Below are 26071 nucleotides of genomic sequence, written 5' to 3' on the forward strand. Positions count from 1 at the left end.
AGCTTGCCACGTCTCTTGAGGGAAAAGTGTGACGGGAAGAAAATCTTTGATCTCATTAAAAACAAACATAAAATACATTTAATTTTAAAATGACATCAAATCAAATGAAAGCAGGCTTTGCATTAATGACGTGCAATGTTTTTGAGTACCAGATCTGAAGAGGACGAGGCGTCAGAAGTCTAGAAACTGCACAAGACTCTGAAACCAGAGGAGAATTTGGATGACATCACATCATTTACATAACATCACTTTATCCCACTAGGTGGTGCTAGCTCCGCGGTGAGGCGGGTCAAGTGAGAATAAGAATATCTCAGCTTTGCAGGAATACCATGCATCTATTTTACGTAAGCTAGCATGTGTTTATACCAATAAAACGTTTCATTCTTCTTTTTTTTTTTAATGATCAGTTTGTTGATTTGCGGTTTGTTGATTAACCGCTTTAGTTATATAGTTGGAAATATTAGCATTCATTTGAGCTGACACTCATGTCATTGGACACAACGACAAAATAATATGTAGTAAGGACAATGAAAAATACTGAAACAGTTTTCTTCATTGAATTTAATGAAATTTTATTTGACTGAGTTTTGTCAAAGTGTTCCACTTTTCAACACCAATGGAACGACTGTCATCTGTAAAAACACACGAATATTGACACTTGTGTGTGTGTGTGTGTGTGTTGGCGTGAGTGTGCAAAACACACGTCCACACACACACACACACACACACACACACACACACACACACACACACACACACACACACACACACAGGTACGCGCGCGCGCGCGCACACACACACACACACACACACACACAGCAGATAAATCTACTCAACACTGAATAAACTTGTCTATACAAAAAACTATATAAAATCTATGTAGGAGATTTTATTATTTACAGTGTTTAAAATAGACAGAATGTTTCTGCTGTGCTGAGGTGAAACAGTGCTTTTTTTTACATGACTCTTGTTTGTTTCTGTGTTCAGTTGCAGGTTCAAACCTCAGCGAGCCAGTGATGAGACGTTGCATGCTATAAAAGTTTACGCCATGCAACCAACGATAATCACTTTTACTATAGAAGTAGTAGTAGTAGTAGTAATAATAATAATAATAATAATAATAATAATAATAATAATCATTATTATTATGATCATAATTTAGGAAACTTACAAAATTATTGCACGAGACAAAACGATCCTGTGTAGTATGTTTTTACTCACACATGATGCTGCATGAAATGTTTGTATTCTACACTCGACCTCCGACCCGCCGCCGCGGCTTCATTCTTGTCGAAGTTCACGGTGCGTTTCTCCATGTGTGTGTGTGTGTGTGTGTGTGTGTGTGTGTGTTAACGTACAGTACAACGAAAGAAACATTTTTCAAATTCAAAGACCCAGTGTTGAAGACTTACAAGGACCCAACGGAATGAAATGTCAAAGAAAATAAATATTTATATTTTTAGAAAGAGAAAATTGTGAATGCTAAAAGACTGCTGTGGTTTTTCTTCAGTAAATATTTGAAACATCAAGCACATGATGATGCTACAAGACACTGTATTTTTTGGTGTTTTTTTGCATTGTGCCATCTTACCACTGGAGGCTGCTAAATGTTATGAACTGGTCCTTTATATTCTGGCATGTCTTTGCACAACTGAATCCTGTGACGTTTATTTCAACGTCTCTGATTAAACAGAATGTGGGGCCACAGCTGATGTGAGACCTTAACGCCAAACAACCAAATTTAGAAAAATTGGTTGCGTAGCTTCTTCCTTTCGCTAAAGAAGAAGTTTCAGAGTTTAAAAATCTACGAAATCTGCTAACGTAACCAATGTCTTCAGAAGTGGGCCGGTGCCAGCGCCACACAGTGGACTCGCCGTGCAACTCTGAACTGCTTCAGAATGTTTCTGCCTCTCCTCACCACTAAACTTACGACCCTTATCTTCCAGCAGCTTCTTTCAGGATAAAACAAGTTAGCTGAGGGCAAAGCGAGCTGGCAGAACCGCGGCAGCATTAGCTCCCCTACAGAAGGTGTAAATGAAAGAAAGCGAGAGTAGGGAGGATTGTGGGGCTCGGGCTACCGCAGGGGCACTCGGACTCAAGTGGGATTAAAGCCGGGTAACGGCAAATTTTCAGTGACTTTTTCAGTGAATTTTTCCTCCTCTTTTTTCGCTTCAACATCCGAGAGTGAGCGCCGACGTATCATACTCAGCAGGGTGACGAGGACATCTGTTCGTACTCGGGACATTTGAGCAGCGCCGGGTAGTTGGACGAGTTCATCTGGAGCGAGGCTTCAGAGGAGATGGAGGAGGGGCTCCGTCCTCGGCCCGTCCAGGCGTCCGGGTGGAGGAACTGGCCCGAGTAGTCGGAGCAATTGCTGAGCCGAGGCCGGTAGAAGCCCTGGTGGGGGCGATACATCTCCTCTGCCGTGTAGCGTTTCATGAACAGGTAGACTGACATGACGCCCGCCGCCTGGCAGAAAGAGAGACATACAAAGTTTAGCCCGGTGTTGGCTGCACGTCACCGAGTCCCAACCAGTTGATTTCAAACAATCCACAAGATCCTGCAATGTTTTGCCGCTTCCGTCAGCAAGATTATTGGGAAAAAATTGTAAACTGGAAAACTAAAAGTGAGACAGGCAACTTTGAATGCACTCAGACTGTGATAGAAAATGGCAAAATTTAAGTTACCTTAAAGGTTAAGTGTGTAATATTTGGTGATTTTGAGATGAAACAGGTACGTGTTATGTTTTAAAATGCAGCGCTCACTCCCCCCCCGCCCCCCCGCCCCCTCCCAAACTTGCCAGTGAACTACAGTGGCCTGAGCACCCAAACCCAGATAACTTGTTCACTTTGTTCTTTGTTGATGTAATTGAGGCCGCGAGTATTCATCCTAAATACGAAACACGCTGTCAGGCTGGATTGGCTTCCTTAGAAATATGGAGGTGCAAGTAGTGTTGCCAACTTTCATTCAGAAAAATAAAGGACGCCTACCGCAGTGCTCGTGGCCAAGACCTTCACTGGCCAGTGGCTCGCCAGTATTGTGGCAAATCATAACTTAAAATAAGGTTTCTAAAACGTATATGGTTTATATGGAAACAAACGTGAGTTTGCATCGAATATAAATTTACGTTCGAGACAACTCACAAAATACTGGACAAATCCCGTCCCGTATTTATTCAAAACAGGATGCACCATTTCATTGTCAAATACAGGACAATTCTGTTTTTTAAGGGACAGTTGGCAACTCTAGGTGCAAGACGGCAGCGAACTGGGAGCAAGGTCCTTACTGCTTTATGTATATTCTTATACATAAATAAAAAGCGTCCTATGGGTCCTATTTACTATGAGGAATACAATTTTATTAATGTACTTATGGGCAGTATGTTAAGCTTTTACCAATTTCAAACCTTTTTTAGACAAGGTTTGAGACAAATCAGACAGTCTTATAGCAGAAAATAGAACAAAGCCAAGTTAAATGAAACTGTGTTTTCCTCAGTTTAAATGAATTATTCCTGCAACTGTACAAAACATTCAATACGATGTACGTGACGTTACCATCTGTATATTTCGTATGCATAAAGCACTTAGCATACGTTCGCTCAGATGTTCCGCCAGCCATATACTCAGCGGATAATAACTGAGTGGGTCAGCTGACTGCTCAGCTGTTTATTTTTATCTGCTCCAGCTCGCATTTCCTCTCCGCCACGACCCGCCTCCACTGCCGGCTCCTCCATGCACCGTCTCACTGTGTTTGTCTGACTGAATGAACGTGACTTGATGCCTCCATTCTGCCGTTCTTAGCACTCTCCGTAATGGCATTTAAAAGGAGATGGAGGGCGTTTTCCAGGATGTGGATGTCACACGGCAGAAGCAGCAGTTTGAACATGTCCCCTTTTAATAGAATACTGCTGACCGTGCAAGAAAGAGACACGCATAACACGTCTACTTTGTTCATTTCTTGGTGAATGAATTACATATTAAATGTGGCTGGAGTTTGGAGCCAAGGTTAACTTGGAGTGACTTGGTGAGAAGTGCTGCGATGTCTCAGGTGTGCAACCCGTTGTTGTAATAAAAAAGAAAAAAAAGAAAAAGAGTGACCATGCAGGAGTTACCTCAGTGAGCAGGAAGGAGATGGCGGCAAAGGCAAACGACCAGCCGTAATTGTAGCTAAAGTACGCCTCGTTGGATTTGGTTCGGTTCAGCATTTCGTCGTTGATGTTGGAGATGTAGAGAACCAGTCCAACCACCAAAGAGAGACCTGTGAGATAGACAGAAACCTTTTTCTTTTGTTTTTTTTTTCTTTGTAAGCCCAAGAGCAACACTTGACCAAAACAAAAACAAAATTCTGAATTCTGTACTACGTTAGAAAATGTTAGAAAATGACACACTAAAACTTTTTATGAACTTGCGGTATAAAAGCAAATGGAATCTTGCTAATTGCCAAACTCAACCAGTTAACTCACCTAGTTCAAGAAAAGACTGATAAAAATCATACATGAAACAAATCCACTACACGGCAGGAAAAAAACGTTTTCAGGCCACATTTTGATGTTGGACTTTCTAAAAATGAAGCCAATTACCTGACAGGATAAAGAAGATTCCGGAGACAAAGGCCAGGATGGTGCGATGAGGCCGGATGTGGCCGATATTGCTAAGCACAAAGCCAATGAACATGAAGAAAAGGCTGACCAGAGGGAACGGAGTGGCCGTGCGGATCATCTCTGCAAGCAGGTGGACAAGAAAAGTACATCAGTTCTTCTCTGTTTCTTCACTTTAAAACTCAGAGTGAAGCTTTTAGCTTTTTTTTCTTTGTTCACTGAGGGTTGTTTTCCCCAGAAGGTCAGAAGTCGATCGTTTCAGTACATGGTTTAAAAAATGGAGATGGAAGTTCCTACTGTGCAAATGGGACTGTGCCCACAAGGCATGTGTGTTCTCTGGTGCATGAAATTTTTACCATGTTTCAGAATGTGAAGCTTATATTATCGGAGGAAGCCTAGACTGTGTGATTAATAGGCCTTCTCATATAATCTGCTGTTCCATATAAGGCTTAAAATCAAAAGACAAACATCTTGTGTTGTCTGTTACCACAAATTTTAATCAGGTCAATAATCTGCCCTCAGGTTGCCTGTTTACCCTGTCTTGTTGGGTAAAGTTTAGAACTGAAGAGGGCTTTTGCATTTGAGAGATGAAACGTCCACTTGTCCCCAAGACTTTAATCAATAAACTGGAAGACAAAGGGCTTCACGCTTCCTTGCCTCACAATTTTGGGGGTATATCTTAGTGTCTTCCACCAGTTTTTTTTTTTTAATATTATATGTCTTTGGCAACACCAAAGACAGACTTCCAAATATATGTTGCATCAAATGACATACTCCTGCCTCGATTGAGTTACATGGCCCTGAAAACTCGGAGGGACTTGAGTTTTCCGCTGGCTGGCTCGCCAGCATCGCTGTCTGGACTCTGGGGTCGCTTGTCACCGAGCCACCAGGACTCGTGTCTGGCCATGCGTGCTTTCACCCTGCAGGGGGGGTCCTCCTCTCCAAAATGAAATGGCACCCTTCAATTTTTTATCCGCATCTAACTTTGCACCAACGTGGCCTTGAGATTTAGGTCGGAAATAGCTAAAAACCCGGGAACCTCACTGGTGCCCCTGGTCGGGCGTGTTGCCATGCGTGTGATGGCATTAGGACTTTGTCACGGGCATTACAGCCACTGCTGTCGCTGACATTAGCCCCACCAGATTCCAGGACAGATGTCTGTCTCCTGGGTGACAGGGGGTGCTGATGGCTGCTGTCCTTTTCCCAAGTAAAGTGGCATATTGAGAGATCAAAACACACTGAAAGGTCTAGACTGTCCTCCAGTCTTCCCCGGATTAGCAGGACTTCAACTTCAACTAATGAAAAGGAAACTTTTGAGACTTCCTCGCAGCTTGGTAGCAAATCTGAGCTGAATTTCAAGCATTTTAGGGGTAGCCAACGTGAGCTAGCTAGCAAAAGATTCAATGGCACTTTTTGTGTAGGAAAAATGTGAAAAACAAAAATCCACTTCCATCTGCTTGAAAGTGCTGCTGGTGGTGTACAGATGTGGTATGTAATATTGACTTACTCAGGACGCTCACTGTAGTCTCTGAGGTCATCTGGAAGTTGGTGGGCATCACATATTCTATTCTGAAACATCTGCCCTTCTCCTCCCCTGGAACAGACGAGAAGGAATCATGTGAAATTCAGGCTAGCAAACAGAAACGTGCCTTTGAGCCTTGGTTCTCAAGCGAACATTGTTGAAATAACTAAAAATTCATCCCGTGTGCGTTTTGTAATGTACTTTTATGGCCAGGAAAGGCGCTGGCTGTATGGTGACTGTTGGACTCGAACCCGGGCAGCTAAGACCTCGGCGACCTCAAGCCGATGTCAATACCGACCAAATTGCAGCGTAAACTCGTTCACACCCGGTTGTGTAACAGAAGCGGCAGTTTGTGGGTCAAAGTGACGGCAACAGGGTCACTCAATCAGCTGCTGAAACACACAGTGGGCCATTAGTCCGCTGATACTGTGGCCGGAGCGCGGCAGGAAACAGCTGTTACTTAATTACTGTTAGTTCACCCATTAAACCCCCCGAGAGCGCCGGGACTTCGCGCTGGTGTCACCGAATTAAATGCAACCACAATGACAAAAGCAAATGCATTACACATCAATGGTCCTTGCATGATGCAAAAAACTGAGTTTATCAGTGTTTCCTCTTGTCTTCTTGTCGTAACAAACTACTTGATGTCAGCGAGCCACCCAGAGTTCAGGAACTTGTCCCTCTGTGATGTCACAAAAGGCTCTGCAACCTCTTCTAGGTCAGTAGCAGGGCCGTCTTGTTTTTATCCTCTTTCAAGAAAAGCCCAACAAAGCAAAGTCAGTGTTTTCGCAGTGGGCAGCAAAAAAGGCTAAATGTGATTCTTGTCTAGGGGTCTGAGGATTCTTTGCTTTTGGAAGAATTATTTATAAAAATTAAAAAATAAATGTTTTTTGAAAGATTGAGACGGAATCATAATGTCCACTTTTTAAGGTCCATTGTATTTGAAGGTTCCAGCAAACACAATTCACATCAGTGACTTTTTTTTGTTTTTCAAAGTTGACAACAGCGCACAACCAACTAGAGTGACACAGTGGATTTGTGAGTAACGGTTCCATGAGCGGAGGAGGGGAGATCAAAGACTTGATACCTGCTTTATTGTGAGGCAACATTTTCCTGGAGAGTCGCGGCTCTAAGAACAGAACAAAACTCAGCAGTTAGTGACTTCTTTCCCTCCTACTTTCTCTCCAAGAAAAGCTCTTCAAGCTTTGGAGGGAACAAAGAGCCAGAAGGTGTCTGAGCATGCACCTGGAAAAAAAAACCACGCCGTTCTTTGTTTTGGCAGAGCAGATAAAAGAAGGAAAGAAACGCAGGTCAGGAGAAGGTGGGAAAGGTTCTGGTGCATTGATCGTCCCAGGAACATTCTAGTGTATCTAGTGTCCAAGCAGCAGGAAGGTCAGCAGGGCCAAACTCTCTGCTAGAAGGAAAATCATCAACCTTGAATAACAGAGGAGAGAAGGAGGCAAAGAGGAGCCAAGATGTTGTAGCGTTACAAGCAGGACCATGAACGGTAAAAAAAAAACAAAAAAACCTGTCATGCCCAAACATGAGATCAGCAGGTGGAGTTCATGCTGATAATTGTTTCCCTTTTCAATTGGGATTCAGCAGCAACTAAAGTAAAGGAAACACTGTGTGAACATCCAGACCAGTCAACACCTTCCAACTGTCAACACTTTCAGAATCAGACAAATTCCAGACGATGAGACTCCTTGAGATTTTTTTTTACATTTAACATTCTCCTAGATAACATTCTCTCCCCTTGTGGGAAATGAAAAATAGAACAATCAATTGGCTGTCAATAATCACTGACAGGTTAGCAAACACACTGGCCGAGGTTGAAGTTGGTCTTTCTCAGGAGCTCAACTGTTCCAACAAGAAATGCAGCGCATGCGGTTTCATTTTATGTTTTGTACGACTGCTTGACGGTTCCTCCCTTTTGATCCGCAGCAAGAACAAAAGCTCAAATTGTTGGAGGCACAGAAGCTGGAGGGATCTTCAGAGTGGAGGTTCAGGTGTTCCAGGTAGCTCACTTTATTTGGAAGGCCTGTCAGGAGAATCTCAGCATGACAACGAGGATTCTACTGCGTCTCCAGCCAGGTAGCAGCTTGAATGCTACCTTGATCCCCCAACCCCCACAGGTGTACTTACTCTCAATCAAGGCCTGTAGCAGGACCACAGCTGGAGAGCAGCAGTCTTGTCAAGGGGTAACGACAGAGACGTGGAGCTAAAGTGAGAACCAGTCACTGAACCCATGTGAAGGCCATAGTGCTCGTGTTTTTTGTTTTTTTTTCTTGAGTGTGTCTACCTCAGTCGCTGAGGTACCATCTTTGGACTGTTTCCTTTTTGTGACAAGCAGTGTGAGTCTATGTTAGTTTCATTGACTTTGGGTCCTGTTTGTTTCATTTATCATTGGCATTGGAATAAGCAGGTGATCTGGTTTCGTTTTGGATATTTTTTTTGTGTTTCAAAAATGTGGAGATTATTATTAGTAGCATTATAACATTCAGAGTTAAAGTGGCAACACAGGATTTTTGCGCTATTGACGTATGTTTTCTGAGGTTGCAGCACGTTTTCCCGCCATATTGGCATTTGCTTTTTTTATTACAGCAGTTGTAGCGACAGGCGGGAGGAGCTACAGATTCACAAGCAACACAAGCAACATGCAAATCAACATCCAGCTGGGAACGAACAGACAGACAGTGGTGACTGTGTGGACCTACTCGACCACTCACCTGCCAGGAAACAGACCCTCCACAGGCCGCAGTGCAGTGACATGTGCATCTCGGTGGTCTGGTTGATGGGCAGGATGACGCCCTCCTCCAGGTGGAGCCAGTAGTCGGTGCTGACGGCGATCCCCAGCAGGCCCAGGGCGCACACAGCAAACACGCTGCTCAGCAACGTCAGCGCCTTCCGGCCGCAAAGGCTCATACCACGGCCTCAACAGCAGGGGGCGCCGCCGGCGGAAAGAGGAGCTGCAAGGGAGAAATGGGCGGAGTGAAGCACAGTGCCCCCTGCTGGCAAGGTATTTGATCAGCCCAACAAACAAACTGGTTGCAAAATGAGAAACGCTGACGTGTAAAGAGTCATTAGCTCACACAGAGTCAAACCAAAGCAACATGAGGGGGAGGTTCCACTGGCCTGACTCCGCCCACCACAGAAGATCAGGACATTAGACTCCTCCTCTTTCCAAATCTTTCATTAGAATTTGAATCTCTGCACTGTGACAAAGTGGGACAAGACTGAAAAAAACCTTGTGTGGAGTGAGCGAGTGAGTGAGTGAGTCAGAGAGTGAGGGGCCTGATGAAACAGTGGTGAAGCTGCATTTCCAGATCAAACACTGGAAGCATCGCAGAGACGTGCACATACGTCACACACACATACTTCTGAAAAACCCATTAAAAATGCAGAAGTAGCCGAACACTGGATCCCCACCACCATCACCAGAGGGGGCCGAAGACGGGATCCCCCCACTAACAAAAACAACAAAACCAAAAACAAAAGAAGTTGCCTTGTCCACTCTTCATGAGCAGACCAAGAAATTAAAAGGATTTTTTTTACAGTCTGGCGGTTGTGATGTTTGTAAGTTTTGTGATCTTTGAACAATGAGGAGTTGGTGAAAGTCGATTTAGATTATTTAGTTTAAATAGCTATAATAATCAGTCTTCACTGCACTCTGAATGTCCACTGGAAACACATTTGTATCTATGCTCTAACTCACATCCAAGTGCAGCGGCGAAGACACATCCTGACTAAAAGTGGGCGGTCCTCTCCTGTCCACTCTGCTAACGTGCCGCTGACCTCCTGTCGACCTTAATTCAAACAGATCGTCCACATCTTCCTGCAGCCAAATGAGCAGCCACCAAAAAAACTGCCGCAACACAACCACTTCAACACAACCCAACACAACACAACACAACACAACACAACGGGGCAGCTAAGAGCCCCGAGTGGTCCACAAAAATAACACAAACCAGCAAGGACTTTTGGCCGTGTGCACGACGCGACTGTCGAGGGTTTTTTGTCGGCGCCCAGCTGGAGGTTGTGGACAAGGTCATGGACGAGCCCGAGGACGAGCGCAGGCGACTGAGCAGCAGGAAGCGATGTGTCATCGGCGCCATCGGCTGACACAGTCGTTTCTCTCCGACCCACGAGCCATCCGCGAGACGCCAAATGCATCATGGGAGTTTCATAAGTGTCACACTGACCCAGAATGCTTCACTTTAGTTAAAAACAACTGTGGTTAAAATTCTACTGGATTGAAAGGTTAAAAAATAATTCCTACATCCATCCAAATAGTCCAAATCATTTCCAGATCACTAAATCAACTTCAAACAACAATAATTATCATTTTCTGCTCAGACCAGATGAAACCACCAACATACCGGACTTCCTCCATAAAGTAAAAACTAAGCAGTTCAGCTCCCTAGATTGTTGTACTTATTTTTAGATTTTGTCAATGATGAAATTAGACAAAAAGGAGCAGTTTGGGGAGCAATGGCCATCGGAAGTCACTTCTGATTGGACAAGGTCACTGCCACTCATCGATAATTGTCAATAACCACAAGTAAGGGGGCAGAGAACTTCATCCTGCTGACATCACAGCTGCTACAAGAAAGATGTGAGACGTCAGAAGACCAGAACAAACATGATCAGCTGCTGCGATATGTTTTCTGACCACCAGATGGCAGTACAGCTGACGCATTGGTCCTTTAAGGCCTGAGGTCACCATGCAAAGCTGGATGCAGCTGCAGGTCAATCAGCTTCCAGCGCGTCGGTGGTGCTGATGCTGCCGCAGACCGACAGACATACCGAACCCAAGAGTCCAGGTCCGGTTCTGAGTTTCGGCTTCTTCTCATTTTTCTGCATTGAACCCCTCAGCAAACATCCCGGCGACAACCACGGCGCTGTGCGTTGCAGGTTTTGCTGTAATTCTATAATTCTGCCTTTGTCGCATTAACAGCTGTGAAGTCAAGTTGTTCCTGATTGGACGAGACAGCTCCATGTTTAGACCGATTCCGTTCACTCAGTCTGGGAGAAGAAGTGGGTTTAGGCTTGGAGCCGAGGTGGAGGAGGAGCCAATCAGATCACTCTCCGCCCTTTACATCGTCTGACGCTCATTAATTAGTTACAGCAAAGACGTGGGACGACGTTGCATTCCAACAAATCACCCCCTGGACCTTGTCCTAGACTTGAACCTGGACCTCCAGCCCCCTGTAGAGAACTGGCAGACAAGCAGCAGGAGGTCTTCAGGTCAGGAAGGGAAAAAAATTCAATTTTTTTGGCCTGGTTTGTTGTGAGAAAATGCCTCCCGTCTCTAAGTGCATGATCGGTCGCCAGGCAACACGATCCAAAGGAGACCTCGAATTAGTCAAGCATGAGCACGCTGATGAGCCAGTCCCAGAAAAACAAGGCTCACTGTTCCGGATCGCACGCGCTAGATGCAGCAAAAAAAGAGAGAAAAAAAAACCCCAAACAGGCAACAGCAGGAGGAAAGAAGCAACACGCAGAAACACAACAGCAAATCAAAGAAGACAAAGTGTGGAGGGTCCAAAAAAGTGAAGGTGACAGTTTCCAGACCAGTAGGTGCAGTTAGAGGAAAGAGTTGATGCTACTGTGGGTCACGCTCGAAAAACCTCATCAAGACAAAACCAGAACGAATCGACAGTTTGGATCGCCAACCTACATCCAGTCTCTCTCTCTCTCTCTCTCTCTCTCTCTCTCTCTCTCTCTCTCTCTCAAACACACACACACACACACACACACACACACACACACACACACACACACATACATACATGCGCATACATACAAGCCATTAAATTATGGAACAGTGGTGATAAAAGTGTTTTCTGGGATCTTCCCAGCTGGCTGAACAGCGGAGCAGTGAGGATCTCTTAGGGCAACCAGGGGACCCTGACACGAGCCCTGAGCCTGAAGTCCTGAGGAGCTTTTCCAGGCTGGAGAGGCTGAACTGAGGACCCTGAGGTCGAGGAGCCAGCAAGAGATTCAAAAATCCATCCATCATCTATCCATTATCATCCATCCATCATGAGCACTAAGCTGCTGGAAATGTGCAGTTGTAGCAGCTGCTGACTGTTATTGCTCCACTGCTTAAGGCCTGAAAGAACTTTATTTGTTTCATCCTATGTCCGGCTGAAGACCGTCAGTCTGCTTCTCTGCAACAAGTGGCGCCTCTTCGTTGATGCGTGATTTTTTTTCTTTCTCTCGTGCAGTTGTGGAGAACAACACCACCTCCACAGCCGACTCGACTTGTGCCACAACACTGCCAGTGTGTCAGCCAGGTGGCCGGGTTTGCTCTGCTTTAACCTCCAGCTGGAAAACACATTTTATTTTCTCGTACTTTTTTTACCCGTGGAGGAGTCTCTGGTCACCTTTGGCTTACTTCATGAAATGGAATGAAACGGCGATACTGAGATGAGCAGACATACTGGAATCACCGGGTTTTTAATAACAGTACAAGCAATTTCAATATATGCATATATATACATATATGTGTGTATTCATATATAAAATGAAAGCATACTACATTACAATGTGATTATTGTAATGTCACAGTAACTGTTAATACTATCAGTTAAAACATCAGAAAGTGTTGTATGATTCAGAGCCTGGAGAAATCAGTGTCACCAAGACGGCTCTGGTCTAATTGTTGGATCCTCTGCACAGTGACGGCAGCCTGCTGTTTGTTTGGCTGTGGCTCGAGTCGCTGTCCACGGTGCTGAACCCCTCCGTCAAAACAGACAGACAGACAGACAGACAGACAGACAGACAGACGACACACACACACACACACACACACACACACACACACTGCGCCGGAGTGTGCGAGAGGCTACGGGGTTCAAAGGTCGGTGAGAGACAGTCTCTGATTGTGTCTCCTCGCTCCACAGAGCATTTGTGCTCAGTTCGACGACAGCAAAAACTTCAAAAAGTTTTTTTTTTTTTTTTTAAATTCACATCAATGTTTTGTCAACTGCGTGCAAGAAAAGTGTCAAAAGGTGCCAAGCCAAACTCTTCAAGTCATTAAACACATGCTGACAGAAATTCTCCACTTTGAGAGAAAAATAACGATGCAGATCGAAAAGATTTTTCAGCATCTCTTTGCAAAAAATAAAAAAGGGCACCATTAATGAACAATCCCTACCTTCACGAATGCTCGTGGAGTCTAAGCCCCTGTCCTCCTCCTCCTCCTTGTCTTTTTCTTCCTCTTCTCCTTGTCTTCTCTTCCTCCTCGTCTCCGGTCTGCCGTGTGCGGAGCGAATGATGCTGTGATACTGCGACGCACCACTACGTTGAGAGCCAGCGGCCGACTGGCTGCCTGGCACGTGGCGCCAAACTCCCTCACTCCCCGTCACACCAGGGGGATGGGCCAAAGGAGGCTGATGGAATGATGGATTGTGATTCAGACAAATATTCTGTTTTGTTTTCATTAAATAATTATCCATCTTAGTTGAGTAATCCTTTAAATGCACAAATTTCATACAATTGCATTGCAAAGGTTACGGGAAAAAAAAATTCACAGACAAGCTTGTACTTCACCTGCAGTGGACTTCCTTTTTCAAAACATTGACGATGATGATGATGATGATGATGATGCACAAACTGTTGACTGGGTAGTTTGAGCCATGAGCTGCTTTAGATCATTATGGCTCAATTGGAATGCTGTTGAAAAAAGGTTAAAAGCAGTGGACAGACTGATGTCATCACTTGTCAGTCGGAGGAAACGTGGACCGAGGTCTGGGAGCACGGCGCTGGTGTCGTGATGTGTTCACATGTTGTGGATGCTGCAGGATTCTGGAGCCTCGCAGCTGCTGTCACACTGCATTCAGCGCAAACCTCAAAGCCTGCGAGCAGGAGGCGGCTCAGTCAGTCGTTCAGGAGCATCTGGCCAATCCCCCGTCTGTGTGTGTGTGTGTGTGTGTGTGTGTGTGTGTGTGTGTGTGTGTGTGTGTGTGTGTGTGAGAGAGAGAGAGAGAGTGAGAGAGTGGGTGCAGCGAACCACCACATCATGTTCCTGGCTGATGATTGACAGCAGAGTGTCTGATTCCTCTTGTAGCCTCACGCCGACCTCACACTCTTTTGCTATTTTCATCTCTGCTGATCGAAGTTTAGGGACCAAACTCAGGATCCTCGTGATGGAACTCGACCCAGGATAAAGTGTTGTGCGTCCCGGGAACAACTGAGATCGTGCAGCCCGAAGCAAAGCGATCAGAGAGCGTTCAGCGATAAATGACACCGTTTTCTAAACACTGGCCACCCAGAGTCAAAGTCTGACTTGACTGAAAAAATAATGTGAATTCCTATAGGACAAAGATTGAGCTGTCATGTTGCTGAGATGTCTTCATTTGTTCAGTATTTCCTGACATTTTAACTGGAAATGCTTTGTGTTTGGATACATTTTGTTGATCACCTCAAACATTTAAGAGTTTACTTGAAAGGTTTTGCATTTACAAACCAATCCATTGGCTACCTACAACATTGACGGAGGGATCAAACCCTGGGTAGAGCCAAGTTCGCATAGTGGTTGAACTGAATAACTGTCATTCACCAGGTCCATACAGTAAAAGAGTACAGCAAATACTGCAAGTTGGAATTCTACCGGAAAAGACGCAACATTTGAGTTGACATCAGCCACATTCTAACTCCAAGCTGGTTAAAAGTGTGTTATTTTTAAGCTTACACACTTTTAACCACACTTTTAATGCATCAGTGAACACACAGGAATTTGGAACTTGCCAGTCAGCTGAAACGAACAAGCAAGAGATGGGTGGAGTCAATTAATCAACGCAAGGTAGCAGCAATCAGATAAAACATAGAGTCGCAGAGCAAGAACTTTCCCAAGTCCATCAACATTTCCACTATCATCTGCTGGATGGGGCACTTCCTGTCTGTATGCAGATTGCTCATTATCCTTGATGAGACCAGACATGGTTGTGTCATCTGCAAACATGATGATTTTTTTGGCAATGCAGTAAGTCGTTTGGACATAACGTTGCCTGCATTTTTATTTGTCTTTATCAACATTTTCTTAGTGTAAACATCAATTAATCAGACAGTTTCAGTCCCATGCTCAGTATCAGTAGAACATATGTTTGACCTGAGGCCAATCACAGTCGCATAACAAAACACGCTTAGTGGTCACATGAGAGCTCACAGTTTCATAACATTTGTTCAGTTGAAAACACGTGTGTGTGTGTGTGTGTGTGTGTGTGTGTGTAATTAACACATTGTGGAGAATCATTCAACTGAATAAACATATAGGTGTTAAATAGACAGCTGGTTCCAGGAGGCGCCACCTTGAGAGCTTTCTCTTGTGTAATATGACAGATATAAAGTGGACCATTCAATAAATAATTCAATTTTATACATATATCCATATATGTGTATATATATACATACAGGTATATATGTATATACACACACACACACACACACATATCTATATATATACATATATGTATATATACATGTATACATATATATATATATATATATATGTATAAATATATATATACTGTATGTATATATACATGTATATACACACAATATATAAATATAAATATATATTTGTGGCAATTTTTTTTTAAAGATAATATCATACAACAGCAATGACAAAAGTCAAATCTCTGAAGCTGACCTGATCCAACATGATGGTTTACAGAGCAGAGAGGTCTCATCGTTCTCTGCCACCGCCACAATCTAGGACACCGGTTTCCTGCAAAGAGTTGCAGCTACAGTTTAATGGTGAGGTCTTCATTTGAAAAGTAGCATTAGGACGGATGAAAGTTATGGTGGAAGAAATCTCCCAAGTTTAGTGTCTAACAAGACAAAGGAGGTCAAGGTTGGGCTAAATCAGACCATGATCAATACGGCCTCGGTGGACCTGATGTACTTAGAGGAAACAATATTAATCTCAATTTAATAAAGAGGCGGGACCAGCTCCTTGAAACAAAATCAAAATTTAATCCCAACTGCAGAAAAACTTGACTGTACTGCATGTTTCCACACAATGTCAAAAAGTGGTGCCAAATTGTTGCGAGTAAACACAAAAAAGGTGTCGGTTGTGTTAAAACAAAACTCACGTACAAGGTTCCGTACCTCTTTTACCTTTTTTTATTTGCATTATCATACATTAGGTACAAATGACACAATCACTTACAAGGTAAGTAGCTCAGACTCATTTTACAGGTTTCAGGCGAACGAGGGAGGAGGGGAAAAAAAACAAACACACATTTGCAAAATACAATATATTCCGTCTCTTTATAGCCTATGTAGATAACTATTGTAAGTTGTTTATGTACAAGGACAAGAGGTCATAGATGAAGGCGGAGGAGAGTCAGAGAGAGCTGCAATACGTTGGCTGAGGAATAAAGCAACGTGACAATGCTGTACTCTTCACGGCCAAAACCAAAGACGATGTTTCACCTCGACTCTAGTTTGGTGTGCCAGAGACCGGAAATTGGTTAGCGTTAGACTAACGAGAGGGGGACTGACTGGAGGTGCGGTGGGTGGGTGGAGGGGTGTTCGCCTAAAGACACTAAACCCTTTAGGATAAAGATAAAACCTTACATCAGAAAATTATTAAATCCATTTCTAGCCATTCTACTTGATTAAGTTGAGAACAAAAAAGTTAAAGACAATAATTAGAATGTAAACAAAGCAACAAAAAAGACAAATAAATGACAAGATTTGGCTAACTTTCCCACTAAGGACTTTGGGAAGAGGGCAAGATCAATACGAACAATCAAATCCTGACCCAGCGAGATTTAAAGAGTGAGAGAGGGACCACGTGGATGAAGGGACAGGAAGTGGTAGGAAGGTGGCAGACACAGGGGTTGTCCTACAAACAAACCATCATTAATGCTCCTCCCACTTGTATACCCTCAACTCGTCAAACAAACGTCCAATCAGCTGTTACTTCCCACCCCGACCTAATCATCTTATACTCCTGCCGTGCAACCACACCACCTGATCGCTACATTGGTAGCGTGGTGACGGTGGTAAAGCTAAGAGACGCAGGAACAAAGTTGAAATTCCGGGACTATGTTTTTTTTTTCCCATATTCACACATTTAGAAGACGTCCCAAAACATAACCGTAGCATCAGAGAAAACTGATAAAAGTTGTACGTGATAAAGCAAAGAGACACATTTTTAAACTAAATAACTCCAACATTGGATGAGCGGGGTAAAGGTGCGGTATGTAACACCAGGCGGACAGGGGTTCCACCGTCATGGTGGACTTGCGGAAAAAGGCACGAGCACTGGGGGAAGGTCGCTGGGTTCTGATGCCTTTACGTCACAGCACAACAATCAGAGACTCAGGAGTGTATCAGAGGTGAATTCGGTGTACTAGATATTAAAGGGATGGACTGTCGAGAGGGTAGCGCATAAAGAGGTTCCAAGATCGGCTCAGACTGTTGGTGAAACTCGGCGTATGTACAAGGAACGTGTCCTTTCTCGCTTTCTGTGTACTTTTACCTCATGTTAAAGGGCAATTCTTGCATGTAGGTTTGCGCTGAACCGCCAGAGACGTTGGTCAAGTCTGTTTCTCTTTAAAGGGCGATCTGCATATGTTGGCAGGGCAAGACACTGTTGCACACGGGTGTAATTCTTTTGCGTAATTTGGCAGAATTTCGCAAAACACCTCAGTTGTAACTTAAAACGCATTAAACAAAGATCTTTCACCATAATTGTTACTTCAGTTGTGGTCAGTGCACAACTGAAACTGATGTATCTTTCTTGGAGATATGACCACACCAACTGGGAGTAGTTAGAAATGTAAAACCTAAAAATCATAAAGCTCAACAAGCTGAAAATGTCTTATTTTTCCCAGAGACGCCACCTGTGTGGCGGGAGGAGGTACTGCCACCTCACGACTCACCTGACAAAAAACAAACTAGTACTAGCTCTTCTCCGGCTACGGTGCCAGGCTAAAGCAAACAGCAGTTGGAAGTTTTTGCTTCCCGACCTTAAATGCCACCAAGAGTCTATAGATGGGACTGCATGCAACTGGTGCAACGTTGCTGTTGATGCATTGGGGGTATTTTCCCCACTTTTGGCACGTGTGCAAAAATGTTCTGGTAAACTGTAGGATTGAGTTCCTACTAGTTCCAGTTTACAAGAGCTGATATGCCTGTTTTTTTTTAGGTTACATATCTTCTACTGAGCAGTTCTGAAAAAAATGAAAAGATAAAGCAAAAAAAAAAAAAAAAAAAAAAAAACTGTGAGAAAAAAATGTAAACAAACAAAACCTGCTAAACGTTTGGTGAGATGCTAGAGAAGAGAGTTGATCTTGAACCAGAGAAAAAAATGTCAATGATGAGTCAGTCAGTGATCAGTTAAATAATAAATCTCTCATAATGTCTCTGCAATTTGCATTTTTGGCAAGAACATCTTTGCTGTCCCTCATGACTTCATTTGCGTCTGAAACAAAATTGCCTCCATGTGTACTTTGGTGCAAAACTACCACCTTAGAACGGTTCACGTGACTTTTAATGGATTTACAGAGGAGCAAAGAGCCAAAGGTGGGAAATAACACCCCTGGTGGCCAGAAATAGGACTATGCAACCAGGCATGTTTTCAGAAGAGGTTGCCGGTCGGGTCGGTAGCAGTCCTTCACTGGGGCAGCAGTGGGTGCTGTGTTAGTTGCAGGGGTTCTACTCTGCCAGTGACAACCCAATGGATCGTAGGGGTGATTTTAAAACATGTCCTTGAATAGCAATTAATGGAATTTTGAGGTGCAGTGAATAAAAAAAAACGTGGAAACCTAAAGTGTGTATTTTCTCTCTGTGGTTGTGCGTCCTTGGGTTCGCATAACTAGTCTCATGCAGCGTTTTCAGCCAATCGCATGCACGTATGACGGCTATCAATAGCATGCAGATACACACAAACATTCAACAGCCGGACACACCTCCCTTTCGACATACAATGTGCGGTCAGTAAATTTGCTGAATATCATTGAAAAGTAATTTAAAAAAAAAAAAGATTAAGATGTGATTAATCTCTGCAAACAAGTGGAACAGACATAGACACATCTGCACCGGGTTCGCTGCGTCGGTTCTTTGTTAGCATACAAATATTGATACTTCATAGGTTATCAATGTAATAAAAGCACATTCAGGTCTCGGTATAAAAACTGCAGCTTGCTATTTTCTTTGAATGACTCGTGGTTATTTACAAAAGAGTTAATCTGAACTGAACTGAAAAAACCAATCAGAACTGAAAGTAAGAGAAATTAACGGGTTGAGAAACTTATTTTCACAACATTTAGGAAGGAGACTGATGTATTTTTGATTTACAAACAACTTCAAAAACTGACGTGGATTTGTTTTTTACTCTTCGGGGCAGAATGACATCTGCAATCAAACATTACTGTTGTTAAAAGAAAATAACTCATTGTTCAAATGTAATAAAATCTAGAGATAAGAAAAAGACGTTGTTGAGGAGCTAAAGTCTGAGGTGTACCATGTTTTTACACTGAAAAGTGTTACAACAGGAGGGATTGTAAACATTTTTAGTTGTTGACTTTTTCTAGACACCAGAATGTTCTGCCGCCGCCCACCTGCTTAACGGATTCATTCTTCTAGCATATGTCTTTAAAATCACAAAAAAAAATCACAAAAAACAGGCTGCAAAAAAACATTTAGAACTTATCAGAACTGACCAGAAGCATCACTTCATATAAAGGGACATTTTCACGTTGCATTTGTAGCTGGAAGAAAAGATGATGTGGTTCAAGAGAATGTAAACGTGAAGGATCTCAAGGTATCAACCTCTCAACATTAATACACAACTCAACAACTGACAGGGAAGAAGAGGTTTGTGGGCAAAACACAAATATTTTGTGGCACCAATTTTTTTTTAAAGGTACAGCTTAAGAAATTTAGTGACACCTAGTGGTGAGATTGGGACATTCATTAAATTGAAGGTGGATTAAAAAAAACAACTGACAGACGTCACACTGGCCACTATTTTTCATCACATTTAATTCACACTGTACCTTTAGATGAGCAAATTACAAATTCAGTTTAATTTCCTGTATTGTTTTCACTCTATCAAGTTAAAGGTGTTTCTCGGTACAATCAGTCATCCACTAGCGTGACGAGCGTTACACTCACCTTCTATCCTTCTCGACAGAGAATTCAGCTGGGAAACATTTCAAAACATAACAAAAAAGAACGAAACATCAAGAGGGTGGCAGACGAGAGCTACAGGATCCTGAAGAGAACCGATTCATTGTGAGGCTGAGGTCGTCAGTTGGGCTGGCGGTGGACTGCAATGGGCGGGGGGGACATTCTTCTTCTGCTCCTTCTTCTTCATCTCCTTCTCCGTCCGTCCTCCTCATAGGCTGGTATAGAGTGATGGGTGCAGGAACTGCGGGTTGATGAAGGAGAAGCCGGCGAACTCGGCCTGGTCAATATTGGCGATGACCAGCTCGTCGGGCGGCGTGAGCTGCGGCTGAGTGCGGGTGAAGAACTTGTCGAAGTTCTCGGCTCCTTTGCCGCACTGGGAGAGAGAAAGAGAGCAAAAGACAGGAATTGGGGAAGATTTAGACACGAAGTGGCGAAGCAGTGTAAGGTTGTGCAGGCAGGAGGACGGTGGAGAACCAACAACAGAGGAACATTCAGTAACTTCGCTGACCTCCTGGGAAGCTTCAGCTTCAATCCCCAAACCTCCAAACATTGTCACTGATGTTGAAGGGATAGTTTGCCTGAAATAACTGTCCCCGCTTTTTCATGTCATGATCTGCGTGAAGTTTCTAGAGTTTCTAAAAAAATAAAACCAAAGAAATCCAAGCCAAAATATTTATCACGCTTGTTTGGTATCAATCTATGAATTTGGCTTGATAGCACCAAGTTTAGCACCGTGATTTTAGTGCAAATATCTATTCCAGCCTCCAAGACCGTAGCCACATTCATGCTAGTTGTGGCTAGTTGTAGCCAATGAGTTGACAAGCTACCAGAACCTGATAACAACAGGCTAGCATGAACGTGGCTTCTGTCTTGGGAGGCAATGTGTGTGTGTGTGTGGGGGGGGGGCGGGGGGGGGGATTTGGCAAAAACAAATTTTGGTGTGTTGGTTTGATTTTCTTGTAGCCAGCATGTGCTTTAATAGTAACAACCTTCTGTGAAGCTCCTGTAAGGTTCTAAGGTGGATCAGAATATTTCACTAGAAACTCATAACACAGCGTTGATTGGTCCATGTGTGGAACTTCAACTCTGAGCAAACTATCCCACCACTGACCAAACACCAGGAAACATTGGCCAGTTCCACATCGACCCGCCCACTCCTGAACCAACCCCCCAGCCCCTGCCCCCCGACAACCCGCTGGCCTAGATAGGAGTGCAGAACATTTCACACCTGATGCCCCCATCCCACAGTGAACACGCTCACATTACATGCTCTACATCTCATTCACCTGAAAACAACAAAAAACAAAATCCAAAGAAGCAACACTGACGCAGCTGCCGATGCAATATTCCAGCAAACCCAGCAGCAGACTGGAACAGACTCAAGACTCTTGACCTGGGATTACATGTGACACTGACTGACTCTTGTGCACAACCAATCATCTGACGGGAAACACAAAACAACGGCGTGCACAAAGAGACGGACGGACGGCCACCGGGGGGAGACAGGTCGGAAAAAATGGGTTAATTAGCGTGACCGATAGCGAGCAGGAAGCACGGAGACGATTTTTCCGCAATTTTTACCAGATCACGTGTCACCAGCGGGTTTCTCTGTAAGGGTCATTCATGCAGACGACTGAGGTGGATTTGTCGCTGTTATCGTCTGAGAGCAACGAAACAGAGAAGTGTGTCAACGTTGTCGTTTTTTAATGGTTTCTGGGGGCAAATCGGGAGGAAGTTCTGGCTTTTCTTTTCTTTCAGCAGATGGAGCGAAAGTCTGATGGTTGACACTTTGATGGTGGAGGAAGGACTTTTTGACCATATGTGAGTGTGTGTGTGTGTGTGTGTGTATATATATCTATATATATGTACACATATACGTATGTATATATATATATATGCTGTATTTAGATACATACATATATATACATATATGTATATATACATACACACACACACAATGCCGATAACAACAACTGGCAAAGCCAATAAGCGACATACACCTTGGAAACTCGTGCAAAGGACTCTGTTTTGTTGGTGGTGGTGGTGGTGGTGGTGGTGCGCGTCGTCGCCCTACTTTTAACGCTTACTTTTCTCAGGAAAAACATGGAGGAAAACACACATGAGAGTGAAGTGCAACACATGAAACGTCCTCATTCACCGTCGTCATTAATGATGCACACCGACACGACACACACCACACGGTTGGTTGTGCATTTTACTGGCTTCGCCGGTTCCACCGAGACTCTTTTCCGCAGCGGCCTGTGAGAACGACGAGTTCCAGCGCTGCCACACTGACAAAGGACAGGAAGTGACAGCTGGAGCATTATAGTTGTTTTTGAGGTGTGTGTGTGTGTGTGTGTGTAGGGAGGGTATAATTGTGTTCATCACACTAGTGCATTAAATCAAAAAAGTCGGTCTGAGAACACTTAACCGAAATTTGTTTGTTTGTTTTTAATTTGCAACTTCTCAGATGGCCTCTGGTGACCTTGAAGAGGTCATGAAGAGACCTTGGTGTGGAGGAGCCAGACGCCACCTGCTGGCAAGTCTTCAGAGTGAAGGAGCAGCGACGGAGGTCTGTTGTGTGTCTGTAACTGTCTCACAACTGAGCTGTGAGGGTGGACCAACACACACTTTAACATGTGTGTTTGTGTGTGTGTGTGTGTGTGTGTGAGTCCGTTCTTATTTGACTTTGTTTCCCCACACACCAGCTCCACCTGATGGCCGACTGCCAAGCAGACACTTTGTCTCCTTCTATTCAGTCGCCGACCAACTCGACGACACACAAGTCGTTGGTCAGGTTGTCGGCAGTGCAACACAAAGCAGCACAAAGCAAACGTGAGTTGACGGAGCGACGGCGAAGTGACTCCAGTGACTAAAACTCAAAAATCATCCAAACAACCTCAACGAGGCCCCAGAAAGCACAACATTGACACTTAGACCTCTGTTTGCAGCCTCCTGCGAGAAGTGACCCTTGACTGACTGGACCTCCCACACGATTGGAAGAGGACAAAACAAGGCAGTGGGTCCAGGGGGTGGGGCCAACACCAGCCAGACCTGGAGGTCAAACCAGATCTTCTGGCCAGGAGCCCCGACCACACAGCATGCAACCTGAACATGCATCCACCTCCCCACACACACATACCTACACACACACATACTTACACACACACACACACACACACGCGCACACACGCACACGCACACACGCACACACACACCAAGACAAACAAGAATAAGACTCTCGCTCGATCTCTCTCTCTCTCTCTCTCTCTCTCTCGCTCGTCTTCCTCCCACCACAGGAAGCAGAAAAGATTGAGGACAAAGAGCATGCAAAGGAAATCCTCCTCCACTGATGTTCCCTCCTCCGTATGTCAAACCTTCCTTAAACCTTCCCACACACACACACACACACACAGCCAAGAGACAAAGGTCAGGATTCACCTCGTCAGTGGACATGGGGCTCTTGATGGTTGAAACAGAGGAGAACCACAATATTAAAACTGTCAACACACACACACACACACACACACACACACACACACACACACACACACACACACGCACACACACACACACGAAGATAAAACTTTAGTGACCTACTTCATCCTCGCCTGTTGCCTGTTCATAAGGAATGTGTGTGAGTGTGAGTGTGAGTGTGTGTGTGTGTGTGTGTGTGTGTGTGTGTGTGTGTCTTGCATGATGGTGCGTATCTCAAGGGGTTTCCTCTACATCAGCAGCAGCAGCAGCAGCAGCAGTTCTATATGTGAAGCGCATCCATAATGTACAGCTGCTGCATTAATAATGACTCGGCTCGACTTCGGCAGCACTGCGACGACTCATGACGACCTTTGACCTAGAAAGTTACGCCGGCCACGCAGCACAGCGCCTCCAGGAGGAGAGTACAAGGTCACGTCGGGCTGCAGTCCAGTGACGGAGGAAGTGAAAGTGAGATGAAGAAGGTCGGAACGGTTCTTGTGTTACAGGAAATAATATTATTAATAATAATAATAATAATAATAATAATAATAATAATAATAATAATACTACTACTAATAATAATGGCAGGTATTGGCCCCGCCCCCTGAAAGCATATTGTTTTCTAGAAATCTAAAGACACTTTTGGATGATGAAATGATTTGGATTCATTGGTTTAACTGTATTAATTAACTGCAGCTCCACCCCTGATTTTTGTTTCCTGTGAACTCTGGGATTATGTCTGAGTGGATGCTATGAACCATGTGACCAAGCGAGTCAGTCAAGAGAAGAAAAGCTGTGTCTCGACCCTATTCGGGAAACCAGATGCAAATTTAATAGACGTTTATGGATGCAGACTTGGAACGTGAGGAACGTGAGGAACGTGCATGCCATCAGGGGGACAAATGGTTCCTGCAGCCCATAAAACACGGCTTCTGTGTTATAATGTAACAATAACAACACACATCATGTTTTCATTCAGGAAAACTGCAGAGTTCATCGACAGCGGCAAAGATTATTTTTCTATTCTTCAGCGGAAATGAGACAAATCCAAACAGCCGTCGGGTTTTTATGTCTCAATGATCTCCATCTGGAGATTCATGACGCTGAGCTGGATTGCTGAATCGCTGATTGCTGAATTGCTGAGCTGAGTCGTTCACCACACACGCAGAGTCGCTTTGGTTTGAGCCGTTTGAGCAGAAACACGTCGAAGCTAAAAAGGGTGGAAGGTCAACAGTCGATCAGGACAAAGTCGCACTGAAGCAACAGAACAATTTGATTGGCCGACAACCTTCAAGAGTGACTGACGGCTGAGGAACACACGTCACCCAGGGCGATGGGGAGGGAGTGGGGGGGGGAGGGCGGGGGGGTGGGGGGATGAGGAAGCGGGCCCACAAACCGTCTCGCCAGAACGTGTTTGTCATCTGGCGACGGCTGCATCCCCCTCTCTCTCCCTGGCTCTCGTCCACAGGAAGCTGCTTCTGATAGCCCCGCCCCTTTGCTCCTCGGCCTACATTCAGTGGTCATGTGATGCGATTAATCAATGATTTGCAATGATATGCGTTGAGTGGCTGCTGCTGCTGCTGTTGGAGGAAGAGCGCCGCCTACCAGCTGATTCGGTGTGGGGTCACCTAGGAGATTGCCATTGCCCCCTGCTGGTTATGTGCATATATATTCTGGTACAGTAGGTGGCACTATACACCCTGTCGGTATGTTATGCAGCAGCAGAACAGAAGAAGAAGAAGCTGCAGTTTGCGGCAACTAACGTAATTCTGTTGATTTTATTCATTATCCGTATTTTATCAACGTCAATGTTTATTATCGGACTCCATCAATTATTCACAATTTAAATTTTGAATCCTAGAATCCTGTCGCATTGTCATGGCGACAAAGTCAACAAAGTTACACGTAATGTCATTTACGAAAAAATATTTTACCTCATGGAACATTTAATTTTTAAAGCTGGTTCATGTAAAAATACCAGTTGCAGTAAAACTGCTGCTGTCACTACTAGTACTACTACTACTACTACTATTACTACTACTACTATTACTACTACTACTACTACTATTACTACTACTACTACTACTACAGCATCCTGTGTCACACGGAGATTCTGAATGTTTTGGTTTTGGGGGAAAGACGGAAGGCTAAAGCTGCTGCTAGCTAAATGCTAACATCATGCACGGAGCCCTCGGTAGCATCAAGCCTTTGCACAGTTTGATGCAAAGAGTCAAACAAACATTGAAATCTCCACCTTCTTGCGTCTCCTGATTTGCTGCAGAAATATGACTGATGATAAGAATAAAACTCAAAGTGTTGGTCAG

At 44.2% G+C, this 26071-nt stretch overlaps 2 protein-coding genes across 2 annotated transcripts in view; both read right to left on the reverse strand.

The window, feature by feature from the left end:
* Window positions 1-1337: 1337 nt before the first annotated feature.
* Window positions 1338-13413, reverse strand: LOC142902596 (voltage-dependent calcium channel gamma-5 subunit). Its single transcript, XM_076047807.1, has 6 exons — window positions 13282-13413; window positions 8849-9088; window positions 6105-6191; window positions 4580-4720; window positions 4112-4257; window positions 1338-2469 (listed from the first exon to the last, which is right to left on the reverse strand). The coding sequence occupies exons 2-6, from the start codon at window positions 9042-9044 to the stop codon at window positions 2206-2208; spliced, it is 834 nt and encodes a 277-aa protein (XP_075903922.1). The 5' UTR covers window positions 9045-9088; window positions 13282-13413; the 3' UTR covers window positions 1338-2205.
* A 2821-nt stretch (window positions 13414-16234) lies between these two features.
* Window positions 16235-26071, reverse strand: part of LOC142902585 (protein kinase C alpha type-like) — a 71552-nt gene continuing 61715 nt past the window's right edge. Inside the window, exon 17 of the mRNA XM_076047787.1 lies at window positions 16235-20643. Coding sequence (XP_075903902.1) covers window positions 20479-20643 — 165 coding nt within the window. The 3' untranslated portion in view covers window positions 16235-20478. The remainder of the gene's footprint in view (window positions 20644-26071) is intronic.

The sequence above is a fragment of the Nelusetta ayraudi genome, unplaced genomic scaffold, assembly GCF_046127955.1.
Source record: "Nelusetta ayraudi isolate G7.1 ecotype Tasmania unplaced genomic scaffold, CSIRO-AGI_Nayr_v1 ptg000095l, whole genome shotgun sequence".
NCBI lineage: Eukaryota > Metazoa > Chordata > Actinopteri > Tetraodontiformes > Monacanthidae > Nelusetta > Nelusetta ayraudi.

Excerpts from the sequence above, each read along its gene's own strand:
- LOC142902596 (XM_076047807.1), bottom strand. The coding sequence starts at position 9,044 with ATGAGCCTTTGCGGCCGGAAGGCGCTGACGTTGCTGAGCAGCGTGTTT. Across the intron at positions 4,721-6,104 it reads GACTACAGTGAGCGTCCTGA|AGATGATCCGCACGGCCACT; the intron begins GTAAGTCAATAT and ends ACCTGCTTGCAG. Across the intron at positions 4,258-4,579 it reads AATCTTCTTTATCCTGTCAG|GTCTCTCTTTGGTGGTTGGA; the intron begins GTAATTGGCTTC and ends TCTATCTCACAG.